Genomic DNA, 26,192 nt, shown 5'->3' with positions numbered 1-26,192 from the left:
AGGCCACAGCACTGACAACACCAGATCCTAATCTGCTGTGCCACAAGGGAACTCCTGAAAGCTATCTTTAAGTTATGACAAATATTGTTTATTATTTGTGTAGCAATATACAGTTTATTCTAAAATTGACCTAAGATGTTTTAAAATGAGAGTAAGCTCAAAAAAATCAGTAGTAGTACAGATGGTTTTTAGCTTCTGTAAAATAAATGTTAAATTTAGGATACTGTGTCCATAAAATAGAGGAGATTCAAAGTAATGTAATCAATAGTTACATGATTCATTTTCTCTTCTCTCATTTTCTCCAATTTTTTTTCTGCTGTCATTCATAGTTTTATGTTGTTTAAATATCATTTTACTTTTCATTGAACAACTGTTTTCCTTTATTTGACATGGAGTTCTTTATTGCAAAACTGGATGCTGCTAAAACAAAGGCAGCTGTGTTTACTTCATTTTGTAACAGTCCCAATATTAATTTGTAATGAGATTAGTGTAGTTACTTTTTAGTACTAAATATTTGCCAAAGTATTCATGATAAGACAGAGGAATATGAAACAGAATTACAAATAATAATTACCTTAGTTTTCAGCACAATATGTATGGAGAATTGATACAGACTTGGTTACTTTTGATAGGAGTGGCATGTGATAGCTGGTCGCTTGGCTGGGCTGGGTTACATCCCACATAAGACTCTGCTTCACACAGTTGGCAGAACTCAGTCTTATTGGGAGGGATTAGATGAGGTGAGTTGGGTGGCATGAATGCCTGGAGTGTCATTATCTAGTAGCACATCCTCTATCTCTCCCTCAAAACTGCTCCTCTGTGTGATGCAGATATCAGAATATCATTGCTCATCACTTGGGCAACTGTCCAAAGTGAACATCTAAAGACAAAAGTGTCAGGGAGATTTCTTACTTTTGAGAAAGGATTTTAAAAATATTTGCATTTGTGATGCTTTTAAGAGAAAGAGTCATCATTTATAGTTGTTATTATTGTCATTTGTAACCCAAAAGGTAGAGAATAGAACTTCGATGGCAAAAAGTGATACAAAAGGAAGTAATGAAAGGATTTGGACACAACTGAAGAGTCTATGTTGATTTTTTGGAGGGTGGGGGTCGGGGGGGACAGAATGTGATAAGCGAGAAAGGAGGGTAGCTCAGAGATACAAGTACATCCTTCAATATATCTGGGGATTCACTTTTTTGTATTTTAAAAATTTAATTGTAATATCAACTATACTTCAACAAAGTTTTTTAAAAGTATAACTGAGTCAGTTTGCTATACAGCAGAAATTAATACATTTGAAATCAACTATATGTCAATAAATTTTTATTTCATTTTGATTTTAAATGATTTTTTTTTCCATTATAGCTGATTTACAGTGCTCTGTCAATTTTCTGCTGTACAGCATGGTGACACAGTAACACATATATGTATACATTCTTTTTTCTCACATTATCATGCTCCATCATAAGTGACTAGATATAGTTCCCAATGCTATACACCAGGATCTATACTTGAATAAATTTTTTAAAAGTAGAAAAACTTAAAAATATGTCTACAATGGGCTACACTGATAAACTATGTTAGTAAACGAGTTTTGTTTGAGTTGTTTGATTCTATCTATACTTTGATGGCATTTTCGGTGATTTTTAGAAGATTAAAATAACCAGTGTTAATAGTAAAAAGAAAACTCATTAGAAATTCTGATCATATTCATTTGGATAATATGATTTCTTCTGGTAAAGTTAATACCTTCTATTAATTTTTGATTCAAGTAATTATTTCTATTTAAATGGCTACAATGTTGTATTGTTCCAGAATTTCTGTTTAAGATATATAAGGATGTTGCCTTCATATTCAAAAGTTCTGCTGCTGATATACCATCAGTTAGAAAATATCTTTTGCTATTATTTTTAAGTTATCATAATAGATTTGCATTTTCCCCCATGCACTTCACCTAGTCCTTTGGAAACATCTCGCTCTCCCTCTCTCCCTTGTCTCCTTACCTCCCTTCTTTTTTTTTTTTTTCTTCCCCCATCTTTTTAGGGATGCACCCATGGCATATGAAATTTCCAGGCTAGGGGTCGAATCGGAGTTGTAGCCACAGCCACAAATCCAGATCCAAGCTGTGCCTACGATCTACATACACCACAGCTCACAGTAACCACAGCTCACAGTGACGCCAGATCCTTAACCCTGAGGATTAAGGGATCAAAGCTGTGTCCTCCTGGATACTAGTCAGATTCATTTCTGCTAAGCCATGATGGGAACTCCCTTACCTCCCTTCTTCCCTTCCTTAGTAGATTTGGTGCAGATGAATAGAAAGTACAAGATAAATTGCATTAAAGCAAATCTTTACTTCCTTGAAAATCTTTAATACTTATTTTGGTTTTCCTTAAACAAAAGGTTGCCTTTTGGTATGCTTCAGTCTTTGCCTCTATTACAGTAGGATCATTTTCTCAGCATGTGAATAAAATTCCTCAGTCATTTATTCAGGACCAATATGCATTTTGTGGAGGAAAAGTTCAATATAAAGTAATATCACATTACAGAAAATCTGAGAAATCAATCACTTAAATCTTTAAATATTCACTGGGAGAATACTAGATGTCATGCTGGAGAAATAGTGGTGACAGAAAAATTGAACGTAACTGGTAAATAGAGAACAAGATGATTCCAGATAGTGATAAATTTATAATGAAAATAAAATGGGGACATGTGACAGAGACTAACTGGTATGTATGCATGCATGCACACGTGTGTGTGTGCATGTGTGTGCTTACATGTGATAATCAAAGTTCCTTAGCTTCTCACTTATGAAATGAGGATTTCTAGTAGATGGTCTCCAGGGTGCCTTCAGATCTTTTCTAGTGATGCAACTTCTCTAATTTCGTTCAGTGTTTTTTAGCTCCATTTCACGATTTCAGTTATATGGTCTGTTATAGACCCATACTAGTACTTGAAAAATAATAATTGAAGAATGAAAAATCCATTCAAGATTTAAAAACAGTGTCTGCATTCTCTATCTTTTTTTATTAGAGTATAATCGATTTACAGTGTTGTACCAATTTCTGCTATTTAGCAAAGTGACCCAGCTATATATATATATAGAGAGAGAGATTTTTCTCGTATTTTCTTCCATCATGTTCTATCTCAAGAGACTGGACATAGTTCCCAGTGCTGTATATCAGGACCTCATTGCTTATGCATTCTAAATATAATAGTTAGCATCTACTGACCCTAAACTCCCAGTCCATCCCACTCCTTCAGCCCTCTCCCTTGGCAATCACAAGTCTGTTTTCTGTCTGATTCTGTTTCTGTTTTGTAGAAAGGTTCATTTGTGCCATAATTTTAGATTCCACATATAAGTGATAGCAACTTGTATTTGTCTTTCTCTTTCTGATTTACATCACTTAGTATGAAATTCTCTCATTGCATCCATTTTGCTGCCAATGGCATTATTTCATTATTTTTATGGCTGAGTAGTATTCCATTTTATATATGTACATCTTCTTAATCTATTCATCTGTTGACGGATATTTAGGTTGTTTCAATGTCTTGGCTATCGTGAATAGTGCTACTATGAACATACAGGCACATGTTATCTTTTTGAATTACAGTTTTGTCTGGATATATGCCTAGGAGTGGGTCATATGGTAGTTCTGTATTTAGTTTTCTGAGGAAACACCATACTGATTTCCATAGTGGTTGTACCAATTTACATTCCCATCAATAGTGTAGGAGGTTTCCCTTTTCTCCACACTCTCCAGCATTTGTTATTTGAAGACTTATCAATGATGGCCATTCTGACCAGTGTGAGGTGGTACCTCACTGTAGTTTTGATTTGCATTTCTGTAGTAATGAGTGATGTTGAACATCTTTTCATGTGCCTACTGGCCATCCCTAGAGATTTAATGTGATCCCCATCAAATTACCTATGACATTTTTCACAGAACTAGAATGGATAATCCGAGAATTTATTGGAACCATCGAAGACCCACAATTCCCAAAGCAATTTTAAGGAAAAAAAGAAACAAATCAGGAAGCATAACTCTCCCTGGCTTCAGACAATGTTACAAAGCTACAGTCATTAAGACAGTGTGGTACTGGTACCAAAACAGACCATGGGTTCAATATGGGCCAATCAAACAGAATAGAGAACACAGAAATAAACCCAGACACCTACAGTCAATCAATCTTCAACAAAGGATACAAGAATACAAAAAAGGAAAAACACAGTCTCTTCAGCAAGTGGTGCTGGCAAAACTGGACAGCTGCACGTAAATCAACGAAACTAGAACATACCCTCACACCATGCACAAAAACAAACTCAAATGGCTTAAGGACTTAAACAGCAGAAAAGACATCATCAAACCCCTAGAAGAGATCACAGGCTAAACATTCTCTGACATCAACCATACAAATGTTTTAGGTCAGTCTCCCAAGGCAATAGAAAAAAACAGAAATAAACCAATGGGACCTAATCAAACTAACAAGCTTTCACACACCAAAGGAAACCATTAAAAAAAGAAAGAAAAAACAACCTATGGCATGGGAGAAAATGGTTACAAATGATGCAACCAATAAGGGCTTAATCTCCAAAATATACAAACAGCTCATACAACTCAACAACAACAAAACAAACAACCCAATTAAAAAATGGGCAGAAGACCTAACAGACATTTCTCCAAGAAGAGAGGCATTCTTTATCTTCTAAATAAAAACCTAAAGGAAAACAAATGAGTGTTATCTGTCCACTGGAGAGGAGTCAAGGCACAATTTCCATCCTTGTTCCATTTACAGTGTCTCTTTATTTGCCTCTTTGCATGGAAAGTTTTTTAGAAACCACTGCTTTCTGGCTGAGAAATGAATACAGTGGGTTGGACAATGGCATGACCAACCATGCAGCTTTTCCTTTTCCTGTGACCTGCCTGGCCATTTGGAATGACTCTAGTCTCATCTCAGAACCTCCTAAAGGAAGAGCCAGGGGCGAATGCTCATTTTGTGTAGCCATTTGAAGATCTGCAGGCTAAGAGTTCCACTTGGAAAGTCATGTAAGGTCATCGTGTAATAGCAATGATTAGTGACAGTGATGGTATTAATGATATTTAGAGAAATGTTACATTTATTTATAAATCTTTTTTGGGGACTGGGGTAGAACCTCTGAAACATTAAAAATTCAACTTCCCAATTTGGTAGAAGAAAGAGGACAAATCATCTATTTTAATTATTTAATAATGAATTTATTCTCTTCACTTAGCAATCACAAAAATACCATGAGTAGAATGCATTTTTCTTGGTTGTCATGGAAAAATGCAGTCTGAAATTTTTTCCCACTATTATTATAAAGCCTGTTATTAAAAAAAAAAAAACAACTAGGTGGAACATGGATGGAAATCATGCTTTGAGTCCTTTTAGGTAGAAAAATAGACTCATTTGTTTTCTCTTAAATTTTGTTTAGTAGAAGGATCTTTTGGCCTTGCTTCTTTCTGGCATCCACTGCCTGTGCTTTCATTTAGAAATTAAACATAGCCAAATGCGGGCGGGGGGGAGAGTGAAAAGCAATTTCAGGACCAATCATTCAAAAAATCACAGAAATAAAAAGGAGTTAATAAGACCGGTGTTTGTGAAACTAATATTATTTATCCCTATTGCAGGGGCAAACCGAACTTACTGGACATGGGCTCTTTGATGATCAAACCAATTCAGCGTGTGATGAAGTATCCCCTATTACTGTGTGAACTCAGGAATTCCACCCCTCCCTCTCACCCAGACTTCAAAGCACTGGAGGATGCCTTTGCTGCAGTGAAAGACATTAATATCAACATTAATGAACTTAAAAGACGGAAAGATTTAGGCAAGAGGCAATATGATGAATTGGGGGTTTTCTGGGTTGGGGTATTCTGTTTCTGTTTCAGAGAATCAGAATGCCTAAGTAGTTACAGCAGTTGCAGTGAGCATGATCATTTGACATCTGGAATTAGATGCTAGGGAAGCCAGAGCAGTTTTGCCTTGCCAGATAGATTCGAGATCATGAGGCACACAAATTGACAAATTTTATTGAACGGCCTCATACTCAACATCTTTTGACCATGGTGTGTCTGGTGACATACTGTGGGCTGAAGATATCCATAGCTTATGATCCTCCTGTTGCTGGGGTTATGTGTGGTAGGAAGGAGGTAGCTGGGAGCACTGAAAAGCTAGATCTGCAAAGCGTTGGAGAGAAGGGCAGATTCAGGTGCGAGGGAGCCCAGCTAATATAACAGGCCATTTGGTTTGGGAACACAAACCGATAATTGCTCCACTGAAGGGAGCAAGTATATTTCTTTCTTAAATGAACAAATCATTGTTAACTATTTGTTAGCTAACATGGAAACTTCACCTCTAAAGTGGAATGTAGATTTCATAACAGGAGACACAATTACTTGGCTCCTATCATCCTGGATGTAGTCATGCCTTGGGGTAGATCAATGAGTCCTCTATTACCTTAGAAGAAAGTCTACAGGTGTAATGAATTCATTGAGTAATAAAAAAACAAAAACAACAACAAAAAAGAAAGAGCCCCCACCCCCACCCCCAGTATTAGGGATTCCTTTAATGTGGTAGATAAATGAAACTTGGGCTACAAGGAACTCATGCCCAGGACAGCTGAGTTTCTGAAAGTCAGTGGGGTGGGTGGCTGGCGCTATGACTGGGCAGTGGGGCTGGAGCACACTGCATCTGCAGCAGAGAGCTGAAAGTCATATAGATTGTTATTTTAAATGTAAGTATTAATATTGAATACTTTGGATGAAATATACACTTTCTATGACGTATATGTTAGATATGTTCTTGCCTTCTTCTGTTTCAGTTCTAAAATATAAGAAGAATGATGAGGATGAATCACTTAAAGATAAATTATCTAAACTAAATATTCATTCAATTAGCAAGAAATCAAAAAGAGTGACGAATCATCTCAAGATTCTGACCAGAGGAGAATCACAGGTAATTTTTCTTGTTAGGCCACATACATTTTTCCTGGGGAAGACAAATGCTGATATTTTTGTGAGGTTTTGTTTTATCATTATCAGAGCTGTTTCTCAATCAAGATAATTGCCCAATGCTGTTTCTGTCCCCCCCCCTTTTTCTAAGTTTTATTGCAGTATAGTTGATTTATAGGGTTGTGATAATTTCTGCTATACAACAAAGTGATTCAGTTAGACATGTACACACACCCATTCTCTTTCAGATTCTTTTCCATGTAGATTATCATAGAATATTGGGTAGAGTTCTGTGTGCTATACAGCATCTCTTTATTTCTTTCTCTCCCTTTGGGGGGATATGGAATGGAGGTGGTTCTGACACTATCTTCTCTATAGTGCTTCCTTTGAGGAAGAAGACAAAGGAGAGATAAGGACAGTAGGCAGGGCTCAACAAGGAATGCCCCAGGAGTCCTGACACTCACCATCAACTAGCATATAATCTCACCCTTCTTTCATCCCTGTCTTATTTGTGCTTTTTAAAAGCCTCATTTCCTTTAGGTCCCCTGATGTTCATCTTATATTTATTTAACCTATAAAAAGAGTGTTGAGGAGCATACCTTGGTGTGATTTTTCCTGTTTGCCCTCCCCCAGCCCCAGCTGCACATTGTTACGGGTAATGTTTGGTGTCAGTTGTTTAGCGTGGCTTAAACCACTTTCATCTCAATCCCTAATAAACAATGAATAGATTAGCAAAATTTCCCAAACTTTAACGTGATAAGAATTACTTGAGAAGGCGTTCCTGTTGTGGTTCAGTGGGTTAAGAATCTGACAAGCATCCAGGAGGATGAAGGTTTGATCCCTGGCCTCACTCAGTGGCTTAAAGGATTCAGCATTGTCATGAGGTGCGGTGTAGGTCACAGACGTGGCTCTGATCTGGTGTTGCTATGGCTTGAGGTAGGTAGACGGCTCCACCTCCAATGTGACCCCTAGCCTGGGAACTTCCATATGCCGCAGTTGTGGCCACAAAAAGGAAAAGGAAGAAAAAAGAATTACCTGAGGAGCTTGCTTAAAGACAGATTCTAGGGTTCACTTGTTTCAAGGCTGCAAACTAGAAGTCTGTATCTTACAAGGACCCCAGGTTTTTTAAGCTGACTATCCTGGAAGTAAGTGATCAATGGAACACACTTTGAGAATCACAAGATAGAATGGTCATGGCCAGAAGTGATAATACAGTGAGCTTCTAACCAAAAGTAGGCAGACCTGTTCTTGAGATATTATCTAGTATTTTCTTCCCCCCACCTCATGTGCCTGATTTCATTCTTTATTCTACAGCATCTCTAATAAAGGTTTTTAGTTTGAACTAGAGGCTACTGGTTTGGCTCTTGTTTTTGATGGCTCTTCCTTTCTATCTCAGTCTTTGGCTGCTGTGGTCTTTTTTTCTTTTAAGTCTTTGAAACTTTTAAACCGCTACGCTAAAAGTGGTCTCTTCCTCCTTGGAATGCTTAAAGCATTTACTGAATGCATCTCAATTTTGGTACAGTTAATATTTGCAGGAGTCAGCACAGAAATTAAGAGCAAAGTCCTTCAAGCCATTCTGATCTAGGTTTGAACCTCACTTCTGCCTATTCTCTTTAGATATGTAATTTAAATGTAACCATTTGTAAACTGGGGATTATAGTAAAACCTAACAAAGGAAAGAGCTGTGAGGATTAAGTGAGATGATGCAGATAAAGTACTTTAAAAATAAATAATAGAAAGAAGAGAATAAAAGAAGAAAGTACTTACAGTGTGTAAGCATTCAACATATAGACTATCATCATATTATTAGTTTATATTGAATAAATTATTTACCTTTCAATGTGCAGCCTTCTCACTTCCCACATGGATAAAAACTTTATGCGTGATGCTTCAATGATGTCTTTCACTTTCTGTATTTAATGATGTTTTAACATCTTTAAAAAGCTTGCAGGCCAATGAAAGACGCCCCTTGTAGGGCAAGCCTGTTCTTAGAGCTAGTAAAGATCAGCTGGGATCACTTATTTCATTTGCAAACCAACCAATCCTAAGTCTATAGCCCCAAATACCTCCTTTTCTAATTCTCACACATGAAGCCAATATTGCTCTACCTTAAATGACCCCAGGACCAGGTACCAGGCAACTAGAGACCATCTCTATAGCCCAAATCCTACTGGAATTATTCACACTGGCTAGTCTTAAACTTTTACTCTGCCCCAGCTGTTTCTATGGGGTTTCTGACAGAAACTCCACTAAAGACTCTGGCCTTGACGTCCCCCTGGCTCCTTTCTGCCAAATAACCAAAACTTAGTGGTTCCCCTGTGTCCTGCATGGCATACAGTGACCCCCTTTCTAGATCCTGAGAGTTTACTCATAGTAAACTCCTTCCAAGTCTTGTTCTCTCTTCCTCCTTGGCTGCACTGAGCTCTTACCATGCTCTGTCCAATATGGACACTCTCAGAACACATTGCTTGCATCATTCTTGTACTTACTTCTCGATATTCTTCTAGGGGCCCCTGGGTCCACTGCGCAGAACAGGTAACTCCCCTCCTCTCAACGTGCAACTATAACATGGGAAGCTTGGGCCATTTATGGTGTGAGGTCATAGATCAGGAAAAGGAAAATCCAGACATTTCAATTAAAGACAACAGTAACAAAACTGAATTGAGAATTCACTTGAAGAAGAGACTGTGGCCTCCATGGGCATGTGTAAATGTAGCATAAACAATTCTCCCCTACTCTTTGGGATGTTGCTTCTGACTCAAGACACTTCTATGGAGGAACAATAGGAAGATCTTGATTCTGGGCAGGCTCTTATGGAAGCCATTACAGTCTTTAATATATTTATCATCAGCTTCTGATATTTTTCAATTGTGGACTAAAAGTGAATTGTAGTTAAAGTCGCCTGAAGGGATATTAATTAGATTTTTCTGCCTTATCTTTTGAGCGGATGTCCTGTCAGCAATGAAGCATTTCACTGTTAATCAAAAAATCAGCTGCATAGGCTGGACTGTAGAAAAGATAAATCTCGAATCAGTCAATTTTGCACTTGTCAGCAGCCCAAGTGAAATATTTGGTGGAGTTAGGGTATAAAACTATTACCCAAGAGGAAGATTCTATTCCATTCATCACACAAATATTGAACTCTCACGTGCCCGTCATTGTTAGAGATTGCAAATGCAAAGAGGTTCTAATTTCAGACAGCTTGGGCTTGAACTCTGGTCCTAATTATTAACATGGGTGAGTTTCTTTAACTTCTCATATTTGTTAGGGTAAAGGCCAAGCCTCTGTCACAAGAGATTCCAAAACATACCAGCCTAAGTCAGATAGTCATTTACTTTTCTCCCTTATAATAGTCCACATGGGCTGTGGTGCACAAGAGCCTTCAGGAACCCAGTTCTCCCCAATTTTTCACTGTGCTGTTCCCAAAACATATTGTCTTTATCTGCCTCGTTGAAGGTAGGTCACTGCCATGTCTTCATTCAAAGACCCAAGGCCAATGGTATAATGGTAAGATTCAGAAAGGAAACATATTCCTTTTGTTTACACCCTATTTGCTCACACCCAGTGACAAGGGCAGAATCGGCAGGAAGGGCATCTGGGAAGAGTGGTCTCAAGTGGGGCAGCTGTGTGTCCAACTAGAGGTGCAGGTTCTCTTGGTGGAAGGTCAATAGCAGGAATATTCATAATCTCTGCCACACCTCAGGGAGCCTCTGTTCTTTGTCTCTAAAATGAGATACATAGTAGCATCTACCCTGTAGGGTTGTATAAGAATTAAAAGGAGAAAATGGAAGACAGGTTTTAGCACAAGTGTCTGGAACATGGTGTTTAACAAATGTTAACAATTATTATTAAGAAAAAATACTTCATCTCCAATGTTTTCAATCCACAAATGGAAAGAGTGGTATAAATCATTAAGTAGTATTGTGAGAACACAATTAATTTTCTGGAAGGGAATGAATAGGAATTAGAAGGAGGATTTGTAAAGGCATGACAGTTGAGCAAGTCCTAAAAAAACAGGCAGAATTTGACAAGGCAGGAAAGGGATGGCAGCATATTCCAGCAAAATAAAGCAGCATGAGAAGGCTTAGCAATACAGAAGCACAACTAGACTGTATTTCTCATAGTGAGGTCCTTCTAATGAACCTCTTACATTAGAATCTTTTGGGTTCCAGTCAAGGTGTACAGAGTAACATAGCTGGTGATGGGTCCATGAAAACTGCATTTAAAAAATCTGCCCCAGAATGGATAAGCAATGAGGTCCTACTATATAGCACAGGGAAGTATATCTAGTCTCTTGGGATAGACTGTGATGGAAGATAATATAAGAAAGGGAATGTGTGTGTGTATATATATATATATAACTGGGTCGCTTTGCTGTACAGCAGAAATTGGCACAACATTGTAAATCAACTATACACTAATAAAAAAAAATTTAAAAATATATCTGCCCCAGCATGCTGTCATGTACCTCCAACTGGTCAGAACATAGAACTCCTAAGGCAGAAGGTGTTGACTTTTCTGTGGGTTACAAAGAACTGTGCTGCCTATTTAATGAAAAGCTTTCTAGATAAACAATATTAAAGGATTTGAAAGTACTAAAATAAAATGTCACCATTTTCTATGCAAGTTATTCTAAGGTCAACCACCTTAAATTAACAAATATAGCCACTGAGAACAGCTACGGTTATTACCAAGTACCACACTGAGAATACACACCATGTTCCATAAAACAGGTATGTTGTTCACACAGAATTTGCTGACACAAAGTTGGTTCTAATCTTCTTTTGTAGCCTTTTTGAATGACAAGAAATACATCTCACCATTGATAGCAATAGAGTGTCTTCCTAGAAATTGCCATGAGCTTGTAAAAATCATATTTTTCTGAATGGTACCAGGTGTATATACAAGATAACAAAAAAAAATAACTGGACACATGTGACTGTTATCTTAACTCTGCAGAGTTTTCCTAATAGAACTATTTTTTTAAGATTATTCATCATCTTTCAAATTTGAGTTGATAAAGAATGATCACATTTCTTTAGCCATGAACCTAAGAATAGATGTGAAATAAACACTGAAATAAATTGAGGTGAGTCATATTAGCAGAACAATAAATCCTAATCAATAAGATCTAATTTTTAATTTTTAAATTTAAAATTTTAATGTTGTTATTTTATAGATGCACAAATGTAATATAAGAATACATAGAAAACACATGCTATTAAAAACAGCAAAGAGAAGTTTTACATTCCACAACTATTGTAACCAGGGTGAAGCAATGTGAAAACTCAAGAGTGAATCAAGTGTGGCTTTGCTACACTAATTGGACATCAATTGTGCTATGGGCTGGACACAGAAAGGGCTGTGTAAAGACAAGTCAGCATAGCATGGAAGGTTTTCATCTCAACAAGGGGTTTTCTGTAATGTGCTTGGCCAATGTAGTTTGTAGGTTTTTTTTTTATTTGTTTGTTTTTTAATACCAGATTCCTTTGCATAATAAAAATAAATAATTTCATCTATATTTTAGGTGAAAGACAGCACCTTTAATAGAGAAGAAAAGCTATTTAGATCTTTAGAAAAGACCGTGAGGCATTGTGTGAAGAACATCTCATTCTGTCTTCAACATGTCCAGGTGGGTGAGATACAACTGTTTTCAATGTTTCTGCGGGAAGGTCTTGACGTTTCTGGTTATCATGAAGAGTAAGTGTGACTGTTCATTAATTTATATCATGACACCTACTGTATCAAATTTGGGAGGCTGTAAAGTGCTGGTGAAGGAAGCCGACATAAAGACTTGGGTTTTGCCCTTTGTTCCCTTACCTGCTCCATCCTTCCCCCATCCAAATCATCATACTGTGGGACATTTGCTGGTATGATTGCCTTGTGGGGCTGGGCCATCAGCATGCTCTCTTTTTAACAAAGATGAGTTCATTAATGCAAAATGGCAGACAAGGCACAAACTTGATTTGTTTGATTACACTAACATACCACTTTCCAGTACCTAAAACACATACTTGCAAATTTAAGAGTAGGAGTGAAAGAAAAAAAGAAAATCAAGAGGGAGCATAATATAAAATCAGAGAAGTTGAAAAGTATAAAGGCCATAGGAAAAAAACCCCACAAAAACCCACGCGCATCTCAAATTTAGCTGTAGGCTGCATAGTAGCCAATCTAAAAAGTGATATGTGATCACATAATTCTAAGACAAAACAAGAACCTCTATTTACTTTATAACCAGTGTTTGGTAATGGCATTTTTACAGTTCTGAATGAAATTCATAGATAACTTAATCTTAGGTACATAAAAGTAAACCAATATCAAGGGAAACACATTCTAACAAAATAGTATTAAGTACAGTATGTGAATATTCCCACACAACCATAGTAGAAGACAAAACATCTCCACAAATTTCCAGTCCCTTAAGAGTTTCTCCTGTCCTTGTTGAGAACCACAGACTTAGTCAAAACAACTGCAGTACTGTATAATTATATTCGGTGGAAAGACTGGTCGGGAGTTTCTTCAAATGGATCTCATTAAGGGGATGTAGGGTCCTTGACAACAGTCATGACTATGAGACACAGAAAGTTAGTAGAATTACATGTAAGTTAACTAATAAATAGCCCCTTCCTATTTTCCCGTTTTTCTCTTAAATATCTGTTTTGGAAGCAGATGTTTGTATGGTTTGCTAGACTATCATACCAACAGAGGATTAAGCTGACAGGCACAGTGATTTGGAGACAAGGTGCTATGGTACATAACCAACAAGCCACATTCTTTTCTGATTTATTAACTTATGCAAAGCCTGATTTTTCAGTCAGATTTGCTAATCTCTTCCTAAAGTGCTGCCTTCTGTGAAAGGAAACCCAAAACAGCCAGAGGGCAGTGGGAAAACGCTGTACTTGAGTCAGTGCCTCTTAGGAACATCTACAAGAAAGTCTTCTCTTTCAACTAATTGATTCAACAAAAATGTGAGCATCTTGTTTTGAAGAGAGAATTAAATTCTCTGAAGACACAAATCAAAGAGGAGTAATTTTTAAAATAAGGAATCTGTAAGAACTGAAAAATGAAGAAGTTAAAATGGATTTTACTTAATAAAAGAGGGTGTCATACCCACGAAGCAGAAAAAGTGACACGGGGAGGGGGGGTGGAAAGTAAGGAAATAGATTGTTATAAGTAACCTAATAGTACAAAGTAGTCATACATTTTTTTCCTTCCTTTCTTTTTCTCTCAGTGGTAATAGTTATGTTGATAAAGTGCGTGCTTGGAATACATTTAATTGTACTGACTTCAGAACTCTGCCCTTTCGGTAACTTTGTTCTTGGGTTGCAGGATGCCATGTCTTTAACTCTGCGGAGTGTAACAGAGCTCCAGGAGATTTCACACAACAAAGATGAGGAGGAGAGGGGCTATTCAGAGGTTTCCAGTAATGCCCCAAATCTTTCTGATGACTTTGTAAGTTATTTACCCTAACGGATGAATGCAAATGAAAGAGTAGAGTTAAAAGAAAAGCTGCTTTTCATTTACTTTTTTTGGAGTTAAAAATAAAACATGCACTAAAGCAAATATGAATGTCAAAATTAGTAGGTTTAAATACGAGATTTTTTTATCATTAAATATTTTGAAGTGGATTAGTGAGGCTTTTGGTATAATCAAAATTTAAGAGGGTTCCAGACTGTGTTTCTAGGATAGTCAGTGTCTGTGCAGCTTTTAAAAATCAATATTTAGTTTAAGACTGCATATGGCATATCAGGGATTTATTATGTTAGAAAGCTGTGATTTTCTTAAAGGAGTCTTTGGAAATGCCCAGAGTTTTTACAAGAGGAGCAAAGATACTCTCTGAGATGTGGCTTTTATTAACACGCTATATACTGGAAAGTAAAGGCTTCCTATTGAAAAAGGGCTTTTATTTAAGAGTTGTGCATTATATCTTCTGTTCTATGGCAACATATTGTTTTTAGAGTTCTATAAAATATACTGAATCATTAAAAACATAGATTGGGAATCATAAAAACATGCTTGATCCAAGAAAATATTTGGGAGCTAAATTAGTCTGAGTAATACTATTTTAATTTAGTATCTGATGTTCCATAGGTATTATTTTTTCATAGTAGTATTGGAAGTACTATATAAAATATATAATAGGCTCTATCATCTTGAAGCTTCCTTGAAAGTGGCATTTTTATATTGGTATTATTGGCTTTTGGGGTCAGACAAATCTTCATTGAGTGGCCCTTGTATCAGAGGATGTTTAGCTTTCCTACCAGACTCTATCCCAGTAACGCCCCCCCATCTCATATTTTCAAGTCCTAGAAAGTTATACTGCCCCCATTCCAGTAGAAAAACACTCAGAAGCATCTTGATTTTCTGGCACTGGGGAAGGGAAATTCACCATTACATTTGAACTAACATAATAAATTAGATGGATGGAGTAAGAGGAGAAGGACAGAATTTTTATAACATGTTAAAAGAAAAGTGTGGCTAGTTCTTTATACATTTTCTGGGCTTAATTACAGAGAGCACATTTTGCTCTCTAGGTTAATTCTGACTCATTAATTAAGGTGATAAATACCTATTGAACACCATATGAAAACGTGGCATATAGCTTCACCATCATCAAGCATGACCAGAACTTGACGGAATGAAGAGAGAAGGTAATCCTCCCTAGCTTGCATACAAACACAGGAAGATAAACTGGGATAACTTAAAATAATTATCAGGAAGCCCAATATAAATATACCTTTTCACAGATAAGGTATATTGAACTCTTCTGAAAAATCAAATATGAAGAACTCAAAATCTATCTAAAGGCAGAGCAGTTGTTTCCATCTAACCATGAAAGATATCTATTTTACACATTTTGCATAGCACAAAATACTAGAATAAAATCTCTGATTCTTACTGGTTCCAACCATGATTCCCATGCACAGGTGAATTGGTTCATGTCTATGAGTCAAAGGACACGTATTTTGTAATTATATTATAATTTTGTAATTAGATTATCTGTAGAATTCAATCAGGTCACAAACACAGTAATTTACCTCAGAACAGTAAATGGATTCTTTGCTTAGCTGAGGGACTCATTAAATAGTCTGGAAGCATATATTGATTATTTTACAAGCTAGACATCAAATTTAATCTGTGTTGCCTATTGCTTGTACTAAAACCAGATTGGTTTCCCTCCTCTTCTAGGTTTCCCATGAGTTCAGACTAAGTTACCAGAGGTCATTTAAGTTAATTAATAAAAGCTGCTGCTCAGATGCTGCTTCCCTAACACATCTTTCAGGTTATAAAAGAGAAACCTATTTCCAAATTGCCATAACATAATCGTGAAACCCAAGCATATATGATAAAGGGTAAAGCTGGGCAGTCAGCAAACACAGGATACTAGTGCATTTCAGAATAGAAGTGAGGAAAGAGAAATAGATGAAATTAAATCTAGAGTGCTCAGGGGCTGGCATGGAGTTAGGCCTTAATATGATGTGTATTTTCAATGACTCAGATCTAAAAGCATAACAACTTAGGGCACAGAATCAAATCAGCTTAATCCTTCAAAGCATTTAAAGAGAAAGCATTAAGTCTGGTCATTTGTATAACAGGAACATAATGCATATAAAAAGGGGTACTACCTATACAGGGGATACAATTTCACTACCAAAATTAGCCACCAGGGTAGCCAGGGAAATGGAGCAGATGTGAGAGAAATAGGATACCATCTCTCCCAAGACAAACTATCTTCATTTTATTGCCAGCAAAGGAAGGGAATGATATCTGAATAATTTATGGTCTTGGTAGTCAAAGATGAAGATTACCCCTACCCCGTGTTCTGGAGAAGCTCTGCTTGGCTCTGGAATTAGAAAGAAGGGGAAGAGGTGAGTGTTGAGGGAGTTGACCCAGGGACAAAACTAATGGCTGTAGAAAGAAGGGTGCAGCATATTTTGGGTGTGCAGGTTTCCACTTTCGTATTCTTCCTGTTCACTCTTCAGGTTCGACATCAGAGTCTAGTTACTGTTTTAAGTCCTTGAACAGTTTTAGCTAGACAAGAAAAACAAACAAAAAAAAAAAAAAAAAAGAAGAAGAAGAAGAAGAAGAAGAGGGAAGAAAAGGAAAAAGATGCCATGCTCTTTTAACTTGCCTAGATACCTTCCTGTATTCCTTTGTGATACCTCAGGGATGAAGCAGGCCTACTGATAATTGCTCCGGATGGGGTACCGGCTGTCCTCCTTCTGTGATGGGATTGTTTTTCTCTTTTGGCAGGCAGCACACTTACAGAAGCTCGTCCTGACGCCCCTGTCAGCGCTGCTGTCCCTCTTCCCAGGGCCTCAGAAGCTAATCCAGAAACGCTATGACAAACTGCTGGACTACAACAGCTACCTGCAGCGGGCGGTAGCAGATGATTCAGACTTGGCCAAAAGGGAATATGAGGCCCTCAATGCGCAGCTTGTGGAAGAGCTCCACGTTTTCAACCAGGCTGCACGCAAGATTCTGCTGAACTGTTTATGCAGTTTCATCACCCTCCTCAGGGACCTGATGCTCCTGGCCCAGCGGCATTATTCCACGGTGATGCTGGTAAGCATAGCACCAGCACCTGGCTACCTTGGCCTATGGGATCTGGCAGAAACCATACCATGCAAAACAGCCTAGGATATTGGTCAAAGCAGTCTTTTTTTGTTTTGGTTTTTCTCCAAGGAAGAGAAGCTGTGTGTGTGTGTGTGTGTGTGTGTAAAAAAAAAAATATATATATATATTTATATATCTCTCCATACACATATATCCACACACAAATTTTATATATATATATATATATATATATATATATATAATTTAGATTTCCATTAGGATATGATTTTCTAATTATTATCTGAAGAGGAAGAAAGATATTTACAACCTAATATCAATATTTAAAAAATCAGCTTGGTTTCTTGGCCCTTCTTTTCAAGGTATTAGTTATCATTCAGCTGGTTAGATATTTGATGGATGACATTTGGAGGAAAGTTAATTGTCCCTTCTTTACTTTTTATCATATATTTAACTTCTAACTTATCCTTTGAATTAAATTAAGTTGAATAAACAGGTGCTACATTTACTTGGTTAAAAAGGAAAAACTACATAAAAATACACAAGCTGGAGTTCCTATCGTGGCTCAGTGGAAATGAATCTGACTAGCATCCATGAGGATGCAGGTTTGATCCCTGGTGTCCCTCAGTGGGTTAAGAATCCAGCGTTGCCATGAGCTGTGGTGTAGGTCACAGACACGGCTCAGATCTGGCGTTGCTGTGGCTGTGGTTTAAGCCAGAAGCTACAGCTCCCATTCAGCTTCTAGCCTGAACCTCCATGTGCTGCAGGTGTGGCTCTGAAAATGAAAAAAAATGTACAAGCAGTCTCATACTCACTTCTATCTCAAAACCATCCCATCTCCTCCTCTTAGCCCCATTGGTATTAGTCTATTTTTATCCACTTAAGCTTCTTTGTGCCATTAAAAATAAATGCAAATATATGTATATTTTTTATTTCCTACACAAACTAGCAACCTGTAGAACCATTCTGCAGCTTGCTTTTTAACATCCATGTCAGTATAGAGAGAACTTCCTCATTTCTTTTACAGCTTTGTATTAGTTTTCTGTACAAGTTGTCAAATAGTGTATGGTCAGCCCCATATTTTTTGTTTGCTAACAACTTTATTGAGATATAATTCAATCAGCTCATTTAAAATGTATAATTCAGGTTTCTGCGTATTCACAAGAGTTGTGCAACCACAGTCAGTTTTAGAACACTGTCATCACTCCCCAAAAGCTCTGTACCATTAGAGTAATTCCACATTTTCCTCTGGCCTCCCCAGTCTCAGGCAACCATCAGTCTACATCCTGTCTCTACAGATATGCCTATTCCAGACATTTGGTATAAACAGAATTAAACAATAGGTTGTTTCTTTGTGACGTGTTCTTTTAGCTAGCGTAATGTTTTCAAGTTCCGTCTATGTTGCAATGCGTTTCTGAACTTAATTCTCCTTAGTGCCAAATAATATTCCATTGTAGGACATGTTACATTTTACTTATCCACTCATCACTTGAGGAACGTTTAGGTTATTTCTACTTTTTGGTTATTATGAATAATGCTGCTATGAATATTCAAGTTCTTAGTGATGCACCTTTTCATTTCTCTTGGGTACATACCTAAGAGTAGAATTGCTGGCTCATATGCTAACTCTATGTTAACATTTTGAAGAAGTGCCAGTCTGTTTTCCAAAGTGACTGCACTATTTGATATTCTCAAGAGTAATGATTGAGGAGTTCCCATCATGGCTCAGGGGTTAACGAATCCGACTAGGAACCATGAGGTTGCGGGTTCGGTCCCCGCCCTTGCTCAGTGGGTTAAGGATCTGGCGTTGCCATGAGCTGTGGTGTAGGTCACAGACGCAGCTCGGATCCCATGTTGCTGTGGCTCTGGCGTAGTCCGGTGGCTACAGCTCCAATTGAACCCCTAGCCTGGGAACCTCCATATGTCACGGAAGTGGCCCAAGAAATGGCAAAAAGACAAAAAGACAAAAAAAAAAAAAAAAAAAAAAAAAGAGTAATGATTGAGCATTCCAATTTCCTCACATCTATTTTATTATGGATATCTTAGTGGTACAAACTGGTTATCTCATTGATTTGCATTTTTCTGATCGGTCCCCTATTTTTAAACCTTTAAAGTTGAGGTATAACATATAAGATTATATACAGTAAATGCATCAGTCTGAAGTGTATATCTCAATGAATATTCATCTGAGTAACCAACACCCAGGTCTAGATATAAGCCTTTTGCAGCTCCCCATGAGATCACTCATGGTTACTCCCCGGTTATAGCCCCCTAAAGATAACCACTCTTCTTATGGTATGTGATAGGATTTCCTTCCTTTCTGGGGTTGAACAGTGTTCCATCGTGTATGTACACCACATTTTGTTTATCTATTCATCTGTCAATAGACATTTGGATTACTTCCACCTCTTGGCAATTGTGAATAATATTGCTATGAACATGAGTATACAGATACCTCTTTGAGATCTTGCTTTTGATTCTTTTGGATATATACCCAGCAGTGGGATTGCTGGATCATATTGTAATTCTAATTTTAATTTTTTGAAGAATCCAAAGCTCTATTGAAAATTTTTCTATTGTCACAGTAAGGCATGCACATGATTTAAAGGGTCAAGCAGTAATTTTGGTTTGGTTAACAAAAACAATAGTCCTCTCTCCTTTTCCCCATTTCTCCCTCCTGGGAGGTAACTACTTTTCAGCTCTTTTAGATGATTCTATTGGAATTAATCACTATCTTTTAAACTAAGACTATTGTGTTACCGTTTAATTATTTTTCAATTTTAGGCATGATACATTACACTGTGAGAAGTGAGAATGTAGCTGTCTCTTCTCTCTCTGCCCACAGAATATATACATAATCACATACACACTTTCTAGTTCCCCTCTAGCACAGTTACATTATAAATTTGGTTGAGTTTATATTCAGTGGTTAAACTATTTGATTTGTATATCAGTCATGATCCCAGTAGGAAAAACCTAACACCCACAAAAGGACATCTGAAGAAAAATTTAATAAAGAGACTATTTACAAAAATGTAAATATGGCATAAGGAAACATTAAGAAATAGTGCATTGCCCTGGGGCTTATAAAAGAAGCTTTAAAACACCTAGGTTTCTAAGGGACAAGGGGAAGGAGTGGTTATAGGAATGCATAAAGAGAGCTAAGTGGAAAGGAGCTGTGGTCATCAATCAATACCACAGAAAGGAAACTTGGGAAATGAATATGCTTGTCTCACTTTCCTTTCCTTGTTCTGATTTCCTATGGGTGCTTCTCATAGCCAGAAGCCATCTGTAAACCAGAGTGCAATGAAGCTGTTGATACATTTTATGCACATCAGCCTCTCAGAGCACAGAGCAGGATAGAAACAGAAAAAGAACAAATATGAAGAAGCAAACAATATACTCCACACACAAAGTGAATGCTGGTTAGAGTTCAGCCACACAACACTAGGATTACTTTTTCTTTTGTGTAGAGATGTTTTTGTTTCTTATTAAAGTTAATACTTATGTTTTTCTTTTATCAGCTTAATTTTCATTTGTCTAACTTTATCTGCCTGTTTGATTAGATGACATCTTAAGACATTCAGATGTTTGACATATTCTATTAATTGTGTCTTCTTGCAGAAATCTCTCTCGGAGGACAGGTTACCCTTTTAATCTCATAACTAAGTATAATCCTGGGATTACACTTTGTCATCATTATGGGGAATCACTTTACCTCTCTTCTATGTGGGAACTCACATTTCTTTATCCCATGTTTCTTGCTTTCTGCTTTTATGTGGTGGAGCAAATTTTAAGCAGCTTCTTAAAAAAGGAAAATTGGGACATTAATATTTGACAGTTCAAATATCAGAAAATGTCTTTATAATATCCACATATTTAATTGATAGTTTGGCTGGGTGTAAAAATTTAAGTTGTCCTTTCTGTATTTGAAAGCATTCTATTGTTCCATTGTCTTCTAGCTCTGCTGTTTTTGTTGAGAACTCTGGGTGCATTTTGGTCCTTGAGTCTTTGAAAGCATTCCCCCTACCCTATGTTATTCTAAAAGCTTACAGAATTTTCCCATTGTCTTCATCAGTCTGAAATTTAATGATGATGTACCTCAGTATCTTAGACACTTAATGGGAGCCTTTCAACCTGAAAATTTGTTTTCAGTTCTAGAGACCTTTCTCTGAATATTTCACTGATGATTTTTCTGTCATCCCCTTCTCTTTTGTTCTCTTTCTGAAATTCCTGAATTGTTCCTCTAATCTTGTTATCTTTTCCCACTTATTTTCTACCACTTTATTGGTCTGCTTTACTTAAGAAATTTTCATACTTAATCTTCAAACCCATCTTTTTATTTATTCTTATTTCTGTTTCCATAAGTTTATTTATTTATTTATTTATTTATTTATTTATTTATTTATTTATTTTTGCTTTCTTAAGATGAAAACAGGTTGCTTTTCTTTTTATCAGGCTCTTTCTTTTTTGTTTTGTAGTCATGCCTTAGATGTCTGATACACTTGATCATTCACCATTGATACAAGAGTTGAGGACAAACTGGCAGCACCGAACACTTAGATGGGAGTTGAAAACTCTGAGCTCCCACTATTGTGTAGAGCACTCTGAACTCTGACTGCAGTTTCATTTGGGAACTCCTGATGATAGTAGCATCTTTGGGTCTTTCCTCTTGGGCTGGTCAGAATCTCCAGAGATGTCCCTTCAAGTTTTCTGCCTAGAAGGTAATGGTTGACTGCTAGGCCTGGCTAGCAGGGTCTCTGGGTTCAGTCTATATCTACTCAATTACCCTCTTTCTAACATGGGTCCCCCACTATTATTTGTGCCTAGGGTCCCCAGTCTAGAGAGTCCCTGTTTTACATTTTGCAGAAAAGAAAACTTCATCTTTTGTCAAGGTAGGGAAGAAACAATCACCAAGATTCACTGAAATGGAGAAAGAATGTCAACCTTTCAAAACAATTCCAGTTTTCTATATCTGTATAACAAATTACACCAAACATGGTGGTATGAAACAACAAACAGTTATTATTATTATTTTCTTTCTTGGTTCTGGGGTTCACTGGGGTCAGATGATCATTCACAGTCCTCACTCAGCTAATAGCTGGGGCTGAAGTAATCACACTTTCTCAGGCCACTGTGTAATGTTGGTTGTGGGACAATGGCAGAAGACTCAAGCTGCTGAAGACTGGAGTAGCTTGGGGTCCATAGACACCCCCAACACCACTTCTGCTCTGATCTTTTAACATGGTCTTTTGAGATGGTGTACAGTGCAGCTGGACTTTTTTCATGGTGACTAACATCTCCCTAGAGTAAGTGTCCCAAGAGAAGCCAGCAGAAATTACATGGTCCATTTTAGCTTAATCTTGAAAGTCAGACAGCATCACTTCCATTTATTCTATTTACTTCAAAATTCTATTCATTGAGGTAATCATAAAGTTCCACCAAATTTTGAGGGAAGGGGACATGGGCTCCACCTCCTGATGGAAAATATATCAAAGAATTTGCTGATTTGTTTTAAAACCTACTCAGGCCCTTAACAAATGTTTCCTGTTTTAGCCATTTTCTCCTTCCTACTATCCCACCCCACCACATCGGAGGTGCCTACTGCCATCAACTACTGAGCTTTTCTTCCAAAAATTTTATTGCTATTATATTTTTTAAATCTCCTGTTTCCTTTTATTTAGGCTCAAACTTTAAATAAAATTTTCCTTGGAGTTCTCTTATGGTGCAATGGGTTAAGGATCCAGTGTTGTCACTGCAGCAGCTCAGGTCACTGCTGTGGCACATGTTCAGCCCCTGGCCGAGGAACTTCTATAGGCCACAGATGTGGCCAAAAAAATTTTTTTTAAATTAAAAAATTTATCCTTGTCATCTTAGTGGGGTCTCTGGAGACAACAAATTAGATTGTTTTGATCTCTAAATTTTAATTTTGCCCTAACTTTTTTGCTGTGGAATAATTTCTTACCGTTCATTACAAATCTACTAAATTCAATATCTAACATGGTTAAGTAGTTGTCTGAGAACAACATCCTATCTTTTCTACGTATAGGTACCACTGTCGGCTTCAAGCATCTCTGAAATTCAGAATCGAGTACTAGAAGAGGTTCAAAGTCTGAATTTTGTAAAGGATAACAGTGCTACCTTTATTGAGAGGAAACTTAGTTTTGAAAAGAAGAAGCCTGTGCAAACTGTGGTGAGTTTGGCAGCATTCAATAACAATGATGAATCTCACTTTTTTTCTTTTGCCTTGTTCAAATCAAAGTATATTATTTTACATATCACTTATCTCATTCTAATAGTCTATAATTTATTTATTGTATGTAGAATTTCTCAACTGTTTCTACACTCTAGGAACTCTGTAAGGTCGTAGATTTTTATTTGTTTTATACATGATGCATTCCAATGCCTAAAATGGTGCCTGACACAAGATAGGCACTCTATAAATATCTGTTGCATGAATTAATACAATTTTATAAAGCAAAGTCATTACAGTTCAATTTTTCACTTTTCTAGATAAGGCATCCCGGTCTGCAGAGATCAAGTGGCTTTTTCAAAGTCACTTAGTGGTAGAGCTGGGACAGGGGCCAGGCTTCTTGACTCCTGCCTAATTTATAGATGTTATTTCCCAGAAAAATACATGAACATGTACAATTTACTTAATTAAATATTATTTATCGAGTGCTTAATATATAAGTGATCCCCTAAAGCATGACAAAGAATTAAAAAATTGTTCAACATCCAAGAAGGATTAGAACCTCTGCCTTTTTATTCTCAGTTTTATTTTCTTTCTTCTCTGCAACACTGCCCTCATGTGCTAAACAGATAATTTTTCACTACATAACTCAGCTGAATACTTCACACTAACAACCTGATCTATGCTTCAACATTGAAATAATTCCAAATCAATGTATGGTTTCAGCATTTTAAAAAAATCTTCAGAGAAGAAATATTTACCAATATTTATCAGTGAGGATTTTATTATACATCTATCCGAACCCACATCTATCCTTACTTTTCCCAGCCGGAAGTGCCACGTCAAACTGACACTCACCGCTCCAAACTTCTATCCACATACAGTATGGAGGAACTCTACCAAGCTAAGCGCAAGTGCAATGCTACACAAGAATATGACATCAATCTTCTAGAAGGGGAGTTGGTGGCTGTGATGGAACAGAAAGATCCACTGGGGAGTTCGAGCAGGTGGCTTGTTGACACAGGACGTACGTGTTTTTGCATAAGACCCACAGAACTTCCACCTCTTTTCTAGTTGGGATTTTCCCAGGGGCCTCTATGTGCATCTCTAAATGCTACTGCTAGGAAAGAGTATAGAGATAACCTTTTTTCTCCTTTCTTTTTATTTCCTATCCAGTTATAAAAGGATATGTGTATTCCTCCTTCCTAAAGCCCTACAATCCAGCCAAAGTACAAAAGGTGGATGCTGAGAACAGGTTCTGTGATGATGATTTTGATAACATCAGCCTCTTTGTGTCTTCACGCCCAGCCCATGACAGTGTCACAGGCACCCCGGAAGGTAGCATAAGTGATAGCAGCTCATCTCTTAGTGGAACATGTGGGAAGTCTGAAGCAAATGGTACTGATGCTGACAGTTTTCAAGAGGTAGATGAACAGGTAAGAATTTAAATCTTGTAAAGATGCTTGACTCTTCAAATCATGAAAGATGTTCTAACGGTGTTCCATCCTACTTGGTGGGAGTGTCAGCTTCCTCTCTAGCACTTCTGCTCTGTGCACCTTTTTGCGAGGAATTTAATTCTCTGAGCCTTTTTCCTCAAAGGAGGAAAAGAGGACAATCATTCTTACTTTGCAGAGATGATGCGAGGATTAGCGAGAATGTTTATATGTAAAGTACTCAGCACAGAATAGGCACTGCATAAATAGTAACTGTTCGTGCTTAGAGTGAAGATGGTCTTTTTATACTCCCCTTTCAGAGAAAAACAGCTCAATCCTGAACAGGTTGCAGCCACCAGTAGCATGTGGAAAATTGACCATAGTTCCCCTGAGAGCAGTATCTTCTTTGAGTCGTCTTTGAATTGGTCATTTTTAATCTCTTGCATAATGACATACACTACATAGTGAAACTTTTAAAAGCTATTTTTCCCTCTCTTAACCAGGCAAAGACTATTGACATAATCCTTTCCCCAAATGGTAAATGAACTATAATATAGAGTGCCTTTTTGCTGCCTCAGAAACTTTCAATATATTTAGCTGTTAATCCCCAAGTGGTGAGCAACTAATTGGCTCTTTTTAAAAACTAGGTTTCATTCTTTAGAGGCTTTTTATTAATTAATTTTAACTTTTTTTTTTTTTTTTGGCTTTTTAGGGCTACACCCATGGCATATGGAGCTTCCCAGGTTAGGGGTCAAACTGGAGCTACAGTTGCTGGCTTATGCCACAGCCACAGCAACACAGGATCCCAGCTTCATCCACGACCTACACCACAGCTCATGGCAACACGGATCCTTAACTCAGTGAGCAAGGCCAGGGATTGAACCCATGTTCTCATGGATACTAGTTGGTTTCATTTCCACTGCACCATGATGGGAACTCCAATTTTAACTTCTTTTTAAAAGCTAAGGTTAATACATGTTATTTGTATTAAAATAGTAATTTAGAAAAGTT

The 26,192-nt window shown here is 37.2% G+C and overlaps 1 protein-coding gene across 11 annotated transcripts in view; it reads left to right on the top strand.

Annotated features, from left to right (window-relative positions):
- The window catches only part of ARHGEF38 (Rho guanine nucleotide exchange factor 38), a 134,117-nt gene that overhangs the window by 101,617 nt on the left and 6,308 nt on the right, over window positions 1-26,192 (top strand). For 5 of the 11 annotated variants that reach the window (XM_084973271.1, XM_084973268.1, XM_084973270.1 and 2 more), the window contains 8 exons: window positions 5,658-5,857; window positions 6,851-6,984; window positions 12,508-12,612; window positions 14,310-14,432; window positions 17,235-17,546; window positions 23,605-23,748; window positions 24,577-24,775; window positions 24,925-25,184. In XM_084973271.1, coding sequence (XP_084829397.1) covers window positions 5,680-5,857; window positions 6,851-6,984; window positions 12,508-12,612; window positions 14,310-14,432; window positions 17,235-17,546; window positions 23,605-23,748; window positions 24,577-24,775; window positions 24,925-25,184 — 1,455 coding nt within the window. In that variant the 5' untranslated portion in view covers window positions 5,658-5,679. Of the gene's footprint in view, window positions 1-5,657; window positions 5,858-6,850; window positions 6,985-12,507; window positions 12,613-14,309; window positions 14,433-17,234; window positions 17,547-22,036; window positions 22,280-23,604; window positions 23,749-24,576; window positions 24,776-24,924; window positions 25,185-26,192 lie in introns of all 11 variants that reach the window. The other 6 variants (XM_084973269.1, XM_021101708.2, XM_084973267.1 and 3 more) reach the window with 3 other exon arrangements.

The sequence above is a fragment of the Sus scrofa genome, chromosome 8 (assembly GCF_054392235.1).
Source record: "Sus scrofa isolate SSC_HxYL_T2T_F1_AM1 chromosome 8, Sscrofa_HxYL_maternal_Yorkshire_Landrace_v2.0, whole genome shotgun sequence".
Classification (NCBI taxonomy): Eukaryota; Metazoa; Chordata; class Mammalia; order Artiodactyla; family Suidae; genus Sus; species Sus scrofa.
This window is presented reverse-complemented; position numbering and strand designations above follow the sequence as displayed.